Source organism: Salmo salar, chromosome ssa13, assembly GCF_905237065.1.
Source record: "Salmo salar chromosome ssa13, Ssal_v3.1, whole genome shotgun sequence".
NCBI classification, from domain to species: Eukaryota; Metazoa; Chordata; class Actinopteri; order Salmoniformes; family Salmonidae; genus Salmo; species Salmo salar.
This window is the reverse complement of record NC_059454.1, coordinates 21,108,908-21,125,623: the sequence shown is the minus strand read 5'-3', so window position 1 is coordinate 21,125,623 and position 16,716 is coordinate 21,108,908. Positions and strand designations below refer to the sequence as shown.

Sequence of the window (16,716 nt, the reverse complement as noted above, 5' to 3'; positions counted from 1 at the left end):
TCATATATAAAAATGCCCAGTTGCCCATTATTTTGGCAACTATGACTAGATGAAGAGATCTCAGTGACTCTTAAAGAGGGGTCTCAGGATGGGCAGGGAGATTCTGGGGCAGCTCCTGAAACAGCATTTTCCATCAACAATACTCCAAATGATGGAATTCCTAATGGAAGAATGGTGTCACTATAGAGATTTGATTAAATGACTAATTCTATGGGTGTGTATGAATGTATGCCAAGGCGCATTGAAGTTCTGGTGGCTCATGGTGGCCCAACGCCATATTAAGATACTATGTTGGTGTTTCCTTTATTTTTGGCAGTTACCTGTACTTATTGGCAAAACACACTTTGCTGGAGTGTGGAGTTGCCCTGACTGACTACACATTTTGATTTACATCTACATTCAATAATTTGGGAATTGTACAACAATGTACTTTGTAAATATTGTTAAAATAAAGATGACATTACACCTTTATCTTAAACTTTTTCAGTTTCCTAAACATGTACAGTAAGTGAAACTAGAATGTTTTTTAGAAGACACAAATCTAAAAGAATACTGGTCAGTAAAAACAAAGCAAGAAAGGCTGTTCCAGTCACCAATTGCCTTTTTATATATTCAGAGGATTCTAACTCCCGAGCGGTCTCAGTGCAAGAGGCGTCGCTATAGTACCTGGTTCGAATCCAGGCTGTATCACATCCGGCTGTGATTGGGAGTCCCATAGCACGGCGCACAATTGGCCCAGCGTCGTCCGGCTTTGGCTGGAGTAGGCCGTCATTGTAAATAATATTTTTTTCTTAACTGACTTGCCTAGTTAAATATATATATTATACTCAGTATGTGGTGCATCTTTAAGAAAACAAGACTGACATATGTGGTCGTGTCTTACTCTATGTGGGATGTAATCGTGGCATGTATGGTATTGTGACACTGCTTCTTACTTGGGTTGTGTCACCAATCTGCTGCTTCACAATGGCTGTGAATGAATTATGAGTAAACTGATCTACAAATAATAACGGTAACTTATTGATGCAAGTTTCTTCATAGATCAGTCTGTCAGCAGTCACCTGCACTGTCAAACAAGCCCAATAAGTTGGACAGCAATTCCTTCTGTGGGTCATTTTCAAAGTAGTAAAGTTCAGGGGCAAGTAAGCAGAAGTATGACATCATACCGTTACCTTACAAACCTTGATTCATACATTTTAGATTCTAAAACATGAGAATTGAATGAACTCTTGATTGCTCTAAGATTCATTTTAACTTTTTGGCAGTCTGAAACAAAGTGTCCATAAGAGACAGGAGAGAAACCCAGGCACAGAAACATTGGAGAAAACAACCGCTTTAAGAGGAATATTTTGCAAGCAGGGTTGATACAGTGTGATAAGACATTTTCAATTAACGTTGAAAAAAAGGTTGTTACTGTAGGTTTTACAGAAAGATGATAGTCAATCTTGCAAAATACAAGGTACATTTAAGCACATCAAATTTTCATTGTACCGAGTTCAAGCAGCGCTTGATCTTGAACCGTGAGTTACACCACTAGGACAATATTCCACACTTTGTTCAAAAAGAGTTCTGCCTTTCAGAATGCCTAATATAATTCTGGTGGAATGTCTTATGATGGAGGAAATCTAACATGGCGAACGAAGGGGTCCCTTAATAATCAAACCGTTAAAATTGTGAAATTGTGATCATGATTAGAGCGAAACACCCAGATGCCAGTGTCACAATACAGCCTGCCTCCTTTCTGTATGAGCCGACAGCAGAATTGCACTGTTAGTTAAATACAGGATTGTACTGCGTATCAGAACTTCAAAAGCAAGCAATAGTGGAGTGGGGAAGAAAATGCAACACTTAGTATCACAGTGTTAGGTGAAAATTAACTGCCAGTTTAATAACCATACGATAAAACCTTCAAATACCATGACGAATCACACTAAAAAAATGACCATAAAAAAAAAAGAATGAAAAATGTTTAACCAGCTACGTGGGACAAAGAAATTAAGGATGATTAGATTTCACAACCCCCCCGGCCCCAACACAAACAGTCATACACACAGGCGCACAGACATATGATCTAGCACACGCGCACACAAACAAAAACAACATGGACTCGCTACTCAATACAACCACATTATTTTCACAAACAAAATGACAACCTGCTAACAACTGAACATTACCCTGTCGCCTCGGTGACCTGAGAGGGGTAAACTAGTTGGTCAGGAACAATTCAGGCTGCTTGTCATACAGAAGGGGGAGGGGCTGATGGAGTGGAGGGGGATGTTTATAAGCTGTTTGTGTTTAAGAGTGTAGGTGGATTAACAGTGCAATTCAATTAGTTTTCCCCTTCTCCGGTCTCTCCCTCGTCTCCCTGGTTTTCCGATGTCCACAGCTGCAAAGAGAGGTAAAGATTTGTTACATTATATTCCCTAAATTGCATTTGGTACTTTCCACGTTAGAATTAACAGGGAAAAAAACACATTGCCATAGCAATTTACAAAACAGATGCATATAACTGGAACCATCAATGAAATTACTATTGAATAAATGACAATACAAGAGGAAGATGTATCAAACCATTGACTATTTATACAAAAAAATTTGATTACATAAATAGGAGACAAACAGAACTTACAGTCAGGTTGTCCCTTAGTAGTTGCATGATCAAGGTGCTGTCTTTGTAGGAATCCTCATTTAAGGTGTCAAGTTCAGCGATAGCTTCATCAAATGCCTGTAAAGAGTAAATTACACTAAGAATAGAATGCAAAACTGCCACCATCTATTCCAGTACACAGCTATTCCTCGACTATACAAATGTACACTGCCACTAATCATTTTGGTTAAATAGTGGCATGCTGAAATAACTGTAGCAGGGGTGCCATTTTAAAACCAATTTAATTTTTTACAAACTGAGCCGAAGTCCCATCATACAAATGCAGAAACTGTCAAGATAAGACATGCTACAATGGCTCTGCATGCTTTGAGTGAAGCTCTGTGCTATTGACTGTCTTGGGGGTAAAAGATGAGGCTGCATGACTTGGCACTTGAAGTCGCTTTCTCACCGTTTTGGCCAGGGTGCAGGCCTTCTCTGGGTTGTTGAGGATTTCATAGAAGAACACAGAGAAGTTGAGGGCCAGGCCGAGCCTGATGGGGTGTGTGGGCTGCATCTCCTTCTTGCTGATGTCGAAAGCATCCTGGTATGCCTGCTGGGAGTTATCCACTGTGGCTTTAAAAAGGAACAAGGAAGAGGATGAGTTTGAGCAATGCCATGATTCCAACATGCACTTAGTGTGCAGCAGTGCATTTCATCACATCTTTAGAGAATATTTTAACATATTCCTCTATGCACACATATGATCCATTAGGAGTTTCACGAGTCATGACGATGTGATTTGGTGCATTGTCCCATTTTATGTAACTCTAAATGAACTCTTGCTTACTTACTCTTCTTTGCGTCTCCAGCTGCTACCTCAGACAGGTATCTATAATAGTCGCCTTTCATTTTCAGGTAGAAAACCTTGCTCTCAGCTGCAGTCGCATTGGCAATTAGGTACTTATCAAGAAGTCCCTGAAAGAAATGTTTTGTTGTTGTTGAAATCAGCATAACTGCCTAGAGAGAAATGTAAAAAGTCCCCTTTCACAGGGTAGACCCCAACAGTTATTCTTACCAGCACGTCATTGCAGATGTCCTGCAGCTCGGTCTCAATCTTCTCCCGGTACTCCTTGGCCATGGCCTGCTTCTTCTCGTTGCCCTCTGTCTTCTGCTCGATGCTGGAGATGACGCGCCAGGATGAGCGGCGTGCCCCCACCACGTTCTTGTAGGCCACTGACAGCAGGTTGCGCTCCTCGTTGGAGAGTTCCCCACCCTGCTCCGTCACAGACTTCATGGCCCCGGCCATGTCGTCATAGCGCTCTGCCTGCTCAGCGAGCTTAGCCTTTTGTACTAGGTCGTTCTTGTCCATTTTTCAGTCTGTGTGAGAGAAAAACATAGTAAGGTGGGACTTTTTCTCCTTGTCTTATGTCTGTGCAGATGAAGGAAAGGACTATTGAGATTAGATATACCTATGTCATATAACTGGTAAATTACAGCATTTATTCAAACTGCTGAGAGGAGACACCTGCAAGAGGGGCAGTAGGTTCCTTCTTGGTTAGATTCGGACATTCTTATAAATTCATGGCTAGGGGAGTATTATATCGCCTACTTTCATACTACCTTTTGGGCCATGATTATGCAATTTACTATGAATTCAAATACGAATGCAATTGAATGTAGCTCGTACTACTAGCTAAATCAGGAAGGGAGCCTAACAGTTAGAAGCGTTTTGCCAGTAACCGAAATGTCTACTATGACTGCACCTATCCGGTGTGTGATTTAAAAAAATATTTTTATATATAAATATATTTTTTACACTCGGCCTTCATTTTTTACTGGTGCATGGCCGCTGTTGTATACCGGATACCATACAACTTCGTCATGGTGGTGTGTTCCTGAAAATGTTCTCGCAAGTAACTTGTTTTGTACTGTGGCAGCAATGCGTGGGGCCGTTGGGCTACCTAGCTACATGTCGTTGAGTTAGATAGCTAGCTAGTTACTCCAGCTAGCCAATTCTGACTGAGCAACCAACCGACCTTTCGATATCTCTTCACCCGCCCCAAATCACTAAATATTATAAAGTCTCAATAGTTAGATATTGGTTTGCTATCTGACGTTTTAGTTATTACTAGCCAAATTAATACATGATTAAAACGGTGTCTGGATGGCGGAGCTTTGCCTAGCTAGCTTCAGCCAACTAACGACGTTGCGGTAAAACGCTTGATGTAGCTAACTAGCTGGCTAGCAAACGCTTCGGCATTTCTCAAACGGCCTAACTTTGGTTACCATTATTGTTAAACGAAACCATAATTTAACGTAGCAGGCTAACACATAATTGTTTTCTTATAGATGTAGCCTTGCCAACAATCTACACAATTATCCCGCTAACGTTGCGGGTCAGATTGTGACATTATTACCTAGCCGCAAAGGCCTGTGCTCAGCCTGCTAGGGATGCAAGTCGAGATCCGATAGTAGCAGCTTAGCACGTCAGAAGAGTGGAAGATATGTCAAATAATGGCTAGCGGGAAAGTAGAAAGCTAACTTTCGCTAGCTGAAAAATACGATGTTCGAGGGTTATCGACTTCTCGTATGTCCATTTAAATAGGGACCAGTCAATTGTTATTTTGTACTATGATGTAACGTTAACCAGCTTATAACGAGTATCTTACAGTTAGCTAACGAGTTTCAGTCGCGTACATGGCCTAGGTCAGCAAGCTTGCAAGAACAAAGTGTCATGATTGCCAGTTAGCAAGTCCTTGTTCGGCCCACTTCAGAGGAGCGCTGTCTGATTTAGCGAGCTAGCATGATGGCTAACGAATATAATTACACCGAAACGAATATACTGTGTAATATTGAACACAATAAATAAAGACCTAACACATAAATGCACTTTCATCGGGTCCCCGATTATACAAACTCACAATATTTACGGCTCTAATTCCTGATTTTTTTCTCTGAAAGATGCAGCCTCCGTCCTCCGTCTCACTCCTAGAATCGTTCAGGGCAGTACCACTTCCGCTATATTGACGCTTCTGTTTCCTCTAGCTAGCTAACTACATGTCAAACCGAGACTTCAACCTTTGACAGACATTACATCTATTGGTTTTAATCATGTTTATAAAGCTACCTACTATGTTTTATTATCAAAGCACTCAATGGGAGAGACTCAACCTCTTATTTAAACCAGGACAGTGCAGTGTGTAGCAAGAGGAACAGCTGTACACATCTCTTCAATGTAGCACTGAATTCAATGCATGTTGGACCCACTCTATGGATGCACCTGCCATTGGACATTGGAAGCAGTTATACTTCCCTATGACTAACAGTTGAAGGACAAATCTCATCACATTGTTGAAAAATAAAGGAGATTTGAAAAATTGTAGAAAAAGAAATGCACTAGCGATTGGCCAGTGTTTTAAGATATACCAAGGCCAGGTGTGTTTTTGCACTATAGATGGGCTTGCACACTCCTACATACTGTACTCTATTCATTGCAGTGTATGTGCAATTGACATTCAGGGCATTTTACAGTGGAGCATGTTGAGCCTGTATGAGTCAATATGACTCAATGCTAATAGACATGCTTTGGAATGTGGATAAGCAGAGTGGCAAACAGTGTTCAGTATCTTACAATGACTTAATTTCAAATAATACAGTTGACTCATGCATGTACATTTCATAAATGCAGTGCTGTTCATCAGTCATTTTGCTTGCTTTGGTTTTGTGCATGCCTCAAGTTATTGCATGATCAGGGGTCCAATGTAGAACAGTATAGCACTTGGTGAAGAATGCATCACAGCCTGAAGAAATTCATCATGTCCCCAAGGGCCCACACAGTGTCATACAGGAGAACCATTGAGAGCATACTGTTGGGCTGCATTGCAGCCTGGTACGGCAACTCCACCACCGCTGACCGCAAGGTACTACAGAGGGTGGTACACTCAGCCAATCACACCATTGGGTGCACACTGACTGCCCTCTAGGACACCTACAACACCACGTGGCGCAGGAAGGCAAAGAAGATCATCAGAGACCCCGCACCGACTGTTCTCCCCGCTTCCATCACTCAGGCGCAGGCAGTATAGGAGCATCATGGCAAAAACTGAAATACGATCCAATATCTTATACCCCGAGACCGTCAGGCTGCTGAATAGCACCCACTGGTCAGCCACCTGCTCCCCGTCACCCTTCCCACCCCTTGCTGCTCCCCCTATGAACATCCCCCACCTCAACAGGCCCTGCCACCACCTGATGGACATTTATTGTGATGAATAGCCACCACTAGTCAGCTACTTACTCCTCCTACCCCCAGACTTGACCTGTACTGTTGGAGCTCAAAACTTAAGATTTTCACTGTACCCTGCAACCCTGTGCATGTGACTAAAACTCTCTAGTGTCCAACTTCCATTCATATACACAACCTATCATAAGTATTCACCCCCTTTGGGTTTTTTTCACATTTTGTGTCAAAGTGTGATTAAAATGTATTTACTTGTAATTTTTCTTTTCAAAATTCTTCTTGCTGTCAAGGTGTTAGGGATCATGACTAAACAGAAATATTCAAGTCTTGTCATATATTCTCAAACAGATTTAATACAAAACTGTAACTTGGCCACTCAGGAACATTCACTGTCTTCTTGATAAGCAACTCCAGTGTAGATCTGACATTTTATTGTAGGTTATTGTCTTGCTGAAATCTAGGATTTTGCCAGTCCTTAGCTCCATCCCATTTCTTTTTATCCTGAAAAACTCCCCAGTCTTTGCCAATGTCAAGCACACCCATACCATGATGCAGCCACCACGTTTGAAAATAAGGAGGCAGTATAATGGCAGTATAATGGATTTTCCCCAAGCATAAGGCTTTGCATTAAGGCCAAAAAGTGTATTACTTTGCCGTGTTTTCCCCCTCAGTATTACTTCAGTGCTTTGTTGCATACAGGATGCATGTTTTGGATTATTTGTATTCTATATATGTGTATTCTTCTTTTCACTTTGTCATTTAGGTCATTACTGTGGAGTCACTATAATGTTGATCCATCCTGTTTTCTCCTATCACAGCCATTGAACACTGTAGCTGTTTTAAAATCCCCAATGGCCTCATTGTGACATCCCTGAGCAGTTTCCTTCCTGTCCTTCAGTTCAGAAGGATGACTATCTTCGATTTGTCTGGGTGGTTTAATACATCATCCACAGCATAATTATTAACTTGACCATGCTTAGATATTCAATGTCTGATTTGTTATTGCTATCCATCTACCAATTACTGCCCTTCTTCATGAGGCTTTTGAAAAGCTCCCTGGTCTGTGGTTGAATTTGTGCTTGAAATTCAATACTTGACTTAGGGACCTTACAGATGTGTATATTTAGGGGACAAAGGAAGGGGTAGTCATTAAACAATCATGTCAACCCCTATTATCTGACACAGTGAGTCCATGTAATTTATGGGATTTGTTAATCCAAATTTTACTCCTGAACAACTATATTTTAGTTATTAAATTTGTAAAATTGTAGAATTTAATGTAACTTTTAGAGTATTTTTTGTATATCAACGACAAAAAAAGATATATATATTTCTATCCCACTTTGTAACGCAACAAAATATGTACAAATCCAAGGGGGTGAATACTTATAACCATCGGGTTATAATGTAATTAATCACCCTCCCCTTCCTTACCACAAAAACAACAATCTGCTCATTGGAAATGCATTTTATTGATTACACATGTATGTTAAGTATTTGCACATAAAATGTGTACAGAATGTTTGTGCGATAATAGACCAGTTTTCCTAACACCTTTTGATTCAGTGCTGTCAATCATGAAGCCTGATCTCAAAAGACCTGAAAAAAAAAAACTTGAAATTGTTGACCACAGTAAAAAAGATATACAGTTGAAGTCGGATATTTACATAAACTAGTTTTAATGACGCCAACCTAAGTGTATCAACCACTCTACAAATTTCTTGTTAAACTATAGTTTTGGCAAGTCAGTTAGGACATCTACTTTGTGCATGACACAAGTAATTTTTCCAACAATTGTTTACAGATTATTTCACTGTATCACAATTCCAGTGGGTCAGAAGTTTACATACACTAAGTTGACTGTGCCTTTAAACAGCATGGAAGTTTCAGAAAATGTAATGGATTTATAAGCTTCTGATAGGCTAATTGACACAATTTCAGTCAATTGGAGGTGTACCTGTGGATGTACTTCAAGACCTACCTTGAAATTCAGTACCTCTTTGCTTGACATCATGGGAAAATCAAAAGAAATCAGCCAAGACCTCAAAAAGAATTGTAGACCTCTGGTTCATCCTTGGGAGCAATTTCCAAACTCCTCAAGGTACCACGTTCATCTGTACAAACAATAGTACGCAAGTATAAACACCATGGGACCACGCAGCCGTCATACCGCTCAGGAAGGAGACACGTTCTGTCTCCTAGAGATGAACGTACTTTGGTGCGAAAAGTGCAAATCAATCCCAGAACAACAGCAAAGGACCTTGTGAAGATGCTGGCGGAAACCGGTACAAAGGTATCTATAGCCACAGTAAAACGAGTCCTATATCAACATAACCTGAATGTCCGCTCAGCAAGGAAGAAGCCATTGCTCCAAAACCACCATAAAAAAGCCAGACTACGGTTTGCAACTGCACATGGGGACAAAGATCATATTTTTTGGAGAAATGTCCTCTGGTCTAATGAAAAAAAAATAGAACTGTTTGGCCATAATGACCAAATCAAATATATTTGTCACATACACATGGTTAGCAGATGTTAATGCGAGTGTAGCGAAATGCTTGTGCTTCTAGTTCCGACCATGCAGTAATATCTAACAAGTAATATAACCTAACAATTTCACAACAACTACCTTATACACACAAGTATAAAGGAATGAGTACGAATATGTACGTAAAAATATATAAATGAGTGATGCCGAACGGCATAGGCAAGATGCAATAGATGGTATAGAGTACAGTATATACATATGAAATGAGCAATGCAGGGTATGAAAACATTATATGAAGTGACATTGTTTAAAGTGGCTAGTGATACATTACATCAAGATGGCAAGATGAAGTAGATGGTATAGCGTACAGTATATACATATGAGATGAGCAATGTAGGGTATGAGAACATTATATAAAGTGGCATTGTTTAAAGTGGCTAGTGATACATTACATCAAGATGGCAAGATGAAGTAGATGGTATAGCGTACAGTATATACATATGAGATGAGCAATGTAGGGTATGAGAACATTATATAAAGTGGCATTGTTTAAAGTGGCTAGTGATACATTTAATTACATCAGATGGCAAGACGCAGTAGACTGTATAGCATACAGTATATACATAAGAGATGAGTAATGTAGGGTAAGTAAACATTTAATATAAAGTGGCTAGTGATAAATTGATTACATCAATTTTACCATTAATAAAGTGGTTGGAGTTGTTGTGTTTGGAGGAAAAAGGGGGAGGCTTGTAAGCCGAAGAACACCATCCCAACCGTGAAGCACGGGGGTGGCAGCATCATGTTGTGGGGGTGCTTTGCTGTAGGAGGGACTGGTGCACTTCACAAAATAGATGGCATACTGAGGAAGGAAAATTATGTGGATATATTGAAGCAACATCTCAAGACATCAGTCAGGAAGTTAAAGCTTGATCGCAAATGGGTCTTCCAAATGGACAATGACCCCAAGCATACTTCCAAAGTTGTGGCAAAATGGCTTAAGGACAACAAAGTCAAGTCATTGGAGTGGACATCAGAAAGCCCTGACCTCAATCCTATAGAAAATGTGTGGGCAGAACTGAAAAGGCGTGTGTGAGCAAGGAGTCCTATAAACCTGACTCAGTTACACCAGCTGTCAGGAGGAATGGGCCAAAATACACCCTTATCGTGGAAAGCTACCCGAAACGTTTGACCCAAGTTAAACAATTTAAAGGCAATGCTACCAAATACTAATTGAGTGTATGTAAAGTTCTGACCCACTGGGAATGTGATGAAAGAAATAAAAGCTGAAATAAATCACTCTTCTATTATTCTGACATATCACATTCTTAAAATTAAGTGGTGATCCTAACTGACCTAAGACATGGAATTTTTACAAGGATTAAATGTCAGGAATTGTGAAAAGCTGAGTTTAAATGTATTTGGCTCAGGTGTATGTAAACTTCCGACTTCAACTGTATATATAAGAACACTTCGCTAAATGTCAGAGGATGATATGGGGGTAGATTAAAGAAACAGGAATAATTAAATCAATAATCCTGAGAGGAGTATACTGGTAGTGATTGAAAGCAGTGGATGAAGTTGAGTTGTCTGTATGCTATCTATCTTCCAGCTCTTCAAAAAGTGAGCACCTGTGTCTCTTCATGTAATAGACCAATGGTACCTAGATTTCAGACCCCATGAGTAGCTGTAGAGAAAAAGAAAACATACCGTCATTGGCATCCATCACAAGTATCAACGGCATTACATAAAAAATGTATGACCTAGTTGCCCAACAAAGTAGGCAGCTTAGAGAACTATAATTGAGAGCTACACACTTTCAGTCCCATTAATTTCCTCTGATCGTGCTCAGGTTCCGCTGTCCACCTCAGGAAGGCGCAGACATCTTTGGCCACCTGGCTCATAGTGGCTGAGGTGCCTGTGGAGCGATGTCATTAGGAAAAAGGGTTGCCATTGAACATGCACAGTGCATATCTAGTGGTTTTGTACAGGTGTGTGATATCCTAGTCTGATAAAGAGAAGAGTCTAATCTACACACAATGTAGACCACTCACCATCCTCAAACTATAGAACCTTGTTGTAGATGGGAGGAGCCAAGCCAATGGCCTTGCCAGGGAAATTACGATTGTAGTAGAGGTCCTCTCTCACTTCGATCCCTGCAGGGGGTCACAGTATCCTGTCAGTAAGAAGAACACTTAGTTCTCTCCTCCATGTCTGCAAGGAAAGCCGGAGGCAGATTGTGAATACTGCACACTCAAAATACCATTTCCTTCACAACTGTGGTAGGCCAGTTGAGAACAAGTTCTCATTTACAACTGCGACCTGGCCAAGACAAAGCAAAGCAGTGCGACAAAAACAACAGAGTTACACATGGGATAAACAAACGTACAGTCAATAACACAATAGAAAAATCTGTATACAATGTGTGCAAATGAAGTAAGGAGGTAAGACAATAAATAGGCCATAGTGGCGAAGTAATCACAATTTAGCAAATAACACTGGAGTGATAGGTGTGCAGATGAGGATGTGCAAGTAGAAATACTGGTGTGCAAAAGAGCAGAAAAACAAATATGGGATGAGGTAGGTAGTTGGTTGGATAGGCTATTTACAGAGGGGCTGTGTACAGCTGCAGCGATCGGTAAGCTGCTCTGACAGCTGATGCTTAAAGTTAGTGAGGGAGATATATGTTTCCAACTTCAGTGATTTTTGCAATTCGTTCCAGTCATTGGCAGCAGAGAACTGGAAGGAAAGGCGGCCAAAGCAGGTGTTGGCTTTGGGGATGACCAGTGTAAAATACCTGCTGAAGCACGTGCTACAGGTGGGTGTTGCTATGGTGACCAGTGAGCAAAGATAAGGCGGCGCTTTACCTAGCAAAGACTTATAGATGACCTGGAGCCAGTGAGTTTGGCGACGAATATGTAGTGAGGACCAGCCAATGAGAGCATACAGGTCGCAGTGGTGGGTAGTATATGGGGCTTTGGTGACAAAACGGAGGGCACTGTGATAGACTGCATCCAATTTGCTGAGTAGAGTGTTGGAGGCTATTTTGTAAGTGACATCACTGAAGTCAAGGATCGGTAGGATAGTCAGTTTTACGAGGGTATGTTAGGCAGCACGAGTGGAGGCTTTGTTGGGAAATAAGAAGTCGATTCTAGATTTCATTTTGTATTGGATGCTTAATGTGAGTCTGAAAGGCAAGTTTACAGTCTAACCAGACACCTAGGTATTTGTAGTTGTCCACATATTCTAAGTCAGAACAGTCGAGAGTAGTGATGCTAGTCGGGCGGGCGGGTGCGGGCAGCGATCGGTTGAAGAGCATGCATTTCGTTTTACTAGCATTTAAGAGCAGTTGGAGGCCAAGGAAGGAGTGTTTTATGGCATTGAAGCTTGTTTGGAGGTTTGTTAACACAGTGTCCAAAGAAGGGCCAGATGAATACAGAATGGTGTCGTCTGCGTAGGAAGTGGATCAACTAATCACCCACAGCAAGTGCGACATCATTGATATATACAGAGAAAGAGTCAGCCCGAGAATAGAACCCTGTGGCACCCCCATAGAGACTGCCAGAGGTCCAGACAACAGGCCCTCCGATTAGACACACTGAACTCTGAGAAGTAGTTGGTGAACCAGGTGAGGCAGTAATTTGAGAAACCAAGGCTGTTGAGTCTGTCGATAAGAATACGGTGATTGACAGAGTCAAAAGCCTTGGCCAGGTCGATGAAGACGGCTGCACAGTACTGTCTTTTATCGATGGCAGTTATGATATCTTTTAGGACCTTGAGCGTGGCTGAGGTGCACCCGTGACCAGCTTGGAAACCGGATTGCATAGCGGAGAAGGTACGGTGGGATTCGAAATGGTCGGTGATCTGTTTGTTCACTTAGCTCTCGAAGACTTTAGAAAGGCAGGGAAGGATGGATATAGGTCTGTAACAGTTTGGGTCTAGCGTCTCCCCCTTTGAAGAGGGGGATGACCACGGCCGCTTTCCAATCTTTAGGAATATCAGACGTTATGAAAGAGGTTGAACAGGCTAGTAATAGGGGTTGCAACAATGGCGGCGGATGATATTAGGAAGAGAGGGTCCAGATTGTCTAGCCCAGCTGATTTGTAGGGATCCAGATTTTGTAGGATTTGGGTGAAGGAGAAGTGAGAGGGAGTGTTGCTGCAGGGGGTGCAGAGCTGTTGGCCGGGGTTGGGGTAGCCAGGTTGAAAGCATGGCCAGCCGATTAGAAAGGCCTGCTCGCAGAAGTGTTTTAGGGGGCGTTTGACAGCAATGAGGGGTGGTTGTTTGACCGCGGACCCATAACGGACGCAGGCAATGAGGCAGTGATCGCTGAGATCCTGGTTGAAAACAGCAGAGGTGTATTTAGAGGGCAAGTTGGTCAGGATGATATCTATGAGGGTGCCCATGTTTACAGATTTGGGGTTGTACCTGGTAGGTTCATTGATAATCTCACACAAATTAAGGGCATTGATCTTAGATTGTAGGATCGGCTATAAAAAAGCCAACTGAAACTTACTCTTGAGTTGCTGACTTGTTGCACCCTCGACAACTACTATGATTATTATTATTTGACCATTCTGGTCATTAATGAACATTTTAACATCTTGACCATGTTCTGTTATAATATCCACCCGGCACAGGCAGAAGAGGACTGGCCACCCCTCATAGCCTGGTTCCTCTCTAGGTTTCCTCCTAGGTTTTGGCCTTTCTAGGGAGTTTTTCCTAGGGAGTTTTTCCTAGCCACCGTGCTTCTTTCACATGCATTGCTTGCTGTTTGGGGTTTTAGGCTGGGTTTCTGTACAGCACTTTGAGATATCAGCTGATGTACGAAGGGCTATATAAATAAATTTGATTTGATTTTGATTTGATTTAGGACACCCGGGGTGTTAAGCATATCCCAGTTTAGGTCACCTAACAGTACGAACTCTGCCGATAGATGGGGGGCAATCAATTCACATATAGTGTCCAGGGCACAGCTGGAAGCTGAAGGGGGTCCATAACAAGCGGCAACAGTGAGGGACTTATTTCTGGAGAGATGAATTTTTTTAAAGTAGAAGCTTGAACTGTTTGGGCATAGACCTGGATAGTATAACGGAACTCTGCAAGCTATTGCAACTCCGCCCCCTTTAGCAGTTCCATCTTGATGGAAAATGTAATTGGGGATGGAAATTTCAGACTTTTTGGTGGCCTTCCTAAGCCAGGATTCAGACACAGCTAGGACATCAGGGTTGGCAGAGTGTGCTAAAGAAGTGAATAAAGCAAACTTAGGGAGGAGGTTTCTGATGTTAACATGCATGACCCCAAGGCTTTTACAGTTACAGAAGTCAACAAATGATAGTGCCTGGGGACACGCAGGGCCTGGGTTAACCTCTACATCACCAGAGGAACAGAGGAGGAGTAGGATGAGGGTACGGGTAAAGGCTATAAGAACTGGTCGTCTAGTGCATTGGGAACAGAGAATAAAAGGAACAGATTTCTGGGCGTAGTAGGATATATTCAGGGCATAAGGTACAGGCAAGGGTATGGTAGGGTGCGAGTACAGTGGAGGTAAACCTAGGCATTGAGTGACAATGAGAGAGGTAGCATCTCTGGAGGCGCCAGTTAAGCTAGGTGCGGTCTCCGCATGTGTGGGGTGGGACAAAGGAGCTATCTGAGTCATGTTGAGCGGGACTAGGGGCTCCGCAGTAAAATAAAACAATGAGAGCTACCCTAAACAACAGTATACAAGGCATATTGACATTAGAGAGAGAGGCATAAAGCAATCACAGGAGTTGATTGGGAGAGCTAAGACGACAATTGGTAAGACAACGGGTAAACAGCTAAGACGACAACAACGGGTAAACAGCTAAGACAACAACAACGGGTAAATGGTGATGAATGGGTAGAGAGGGTCAGTTAGCTACACACAGGGCCTGAGTTCGAGGCTGGGGCCGACAGATAAACAAATTAAGTACCGTGTTAATGAACAGTCCAGCAGGCATCAGCTGTGTAGCCGAGTGATCATAGGGTCCAATGAGCAGCAATAGATGAAACAGGGAGCCGTTCGGTAGTCGTTACTACGCTAGGCGAGCGGGAGTTCAGAAAGCTAGCGGGTCGGGGCTAGCAGATGGGTCTTCACCGACAGAGGCCGGTTGAGAGCACATAGGCTGAATTACGTCAGCAGACCAGCAGTGATGGATCGGCGGGGCTCCGTGTCGACAATGGGTCCAGGCCAATTGGCAAGAGAGGTATTGTAGTTGGTGTACATCGTTTGCTAGCTGGGAGATGGGCCTAGCTCGAGGCTAGCCGGAGGCTAACTGGTGCTTGCTTCTGGAGAAGGGCTTTAGCCACAATAGCCACTCGGCAGCAGCTAGCTAGCTGCGATGATCAGGTGTGATGGTCCAGAGCTTGCGGCAGGAATCCGGTAATGTCGTGGAAAAAAGCAGTCCGATGTGCTCAGGGCTAATATCGCGCTGTGCAGACTGGCAGGTATTATCCGGGCTAAAGCGGCTGGTGTCTGAGCTAAAGGTAAAGACCGCTAGCAGTGGCTAACAATGACTAAATAGCTAGTAGCTAATTAGCTGGCTAGCTTCTGATGGAGGTTCCAGTTATAAGGTCTAAAAAATATCAGATCCTTACCACATTGGGTGAGGTGGGTTGCAGGAAGGTATATTTAATCCGAAAATGGGAAAAAAAAGAGATTTCAATATATTGAAATGCACACAAAAAAAACCCAGAAAAAAACAGAATATTTACACGGGACAAAAACAAACATGTCTTACTGCTACGCCATCTTGGATACGTCCTTCAGCTATTCACTTATGCTTATAATCTATAAAGGCAGCAGAATTGGCGAAATGGGCCATAACAGGAAGGGTTAGGTGAAAGCTACAAATGTCCCTAGATTCAAAGCAAGGAACTAAACCTGTGTAAACAGTCATATGTACATTTTAGACCTTGCTTGGGGTGAACCTATTTTAAGCAGCCTACAGAATCACCCATTACCTGGCATTGACTATGTAGCTGAGGTCAGGGGGTAGGGCTCCATTGTTCGACACACGGGCAGCCTCTGTGTTGGGGTATGACTTGGGGAAGTAGTCCGACAGCTTCCCTGGACATGTCAACATCTCTACAGAGTCCTCAGGGCCATCTACTGGGATTTATGTTTTTTGCATCAACATTCATTTTTTGTATTTCTCATTAGAAGTTGTTATAAAAACAGCTGATTACCGTAATTTCCGGACTATAAGCCCCTACTTTTTTCCCACGCTTTGAACCTCGCGGCTTAAACAATGACGCGGCTAATATATGGATTTTTCCCGCTTTCAAATACAAAAAATTTAAGAAACATTCTGTGATGTGCTCAGTTTTTTGGCGGCATGAAGCCTTCATTAGACCAATGAAATTTCCTAACGGGTTAAG

General features: G+C 42.2%; 1 protein-coding gene and 1 pseudogene across 1 annotated transcript; both read right to left on the bottom strand.

The window, feature by feature from the left end:
* Positions 1-1,317: 1,317 nt before the first annotated feature.
* Positions 1,318-5,803, bottom strand: LOC106566654 (14-3-3 protein beta/alpha-2). The gene is made up of 6 exons (XM_014134891.2): positions 5,509-5,803; positions 3,663-3,964; positions 3,439-3,562; positions 3,057-3,220; positions 2,630-2,725; positions 1,318-2,386 (listed from the first exon to the last, which is right to left on the bottom strand). Exons 2-6 carry the CDS (start codon positions 3,954-3,956, stop codon positions 2,330-2,332), a joined length of 735 nt encoding a protein of 244 aa, XP_013990366.1. The 5' UTR covers positions 3,957-3,964; positions 5,509-5,803; the 3' UTR covers positions 1,318-2,329.
* A 4,722-nt stretch (positions 5,804-10,525) lies between these two features.
* LOC106566679 (cytochrome c1, heme protein, mitochondrial-like) lies at positions 10,526-16,645 on the bottom strand (annotated as a pseudogene).
* Between the last annotated feature and the right edge of the window lie 71 nt (positions 16,646-16,716).

Coding starts and splice junctions, on each gene's coding strand:
- LOC106566654 (XM_014134891.2), bottom strand. CDS start 3,956: ATGGACAAGAACGACCTAGTACAAAAGGCTAAGCTCGCTGAGCAGGCA. Junction 3,563..3,662: donor ACATCTGCAATGACGTGCTG/GTAAGAATAACT, acceptor CATTTCTTTCAG/GGACTTCTTGATAAGTACCT. Junction 2,726..3,056: donor CCTGCACCCTGGCCAAAACG/GTGAGAAAGCGA, acceptor TACTCTTTACAG/GCATTTGATGAAGCTATCGC.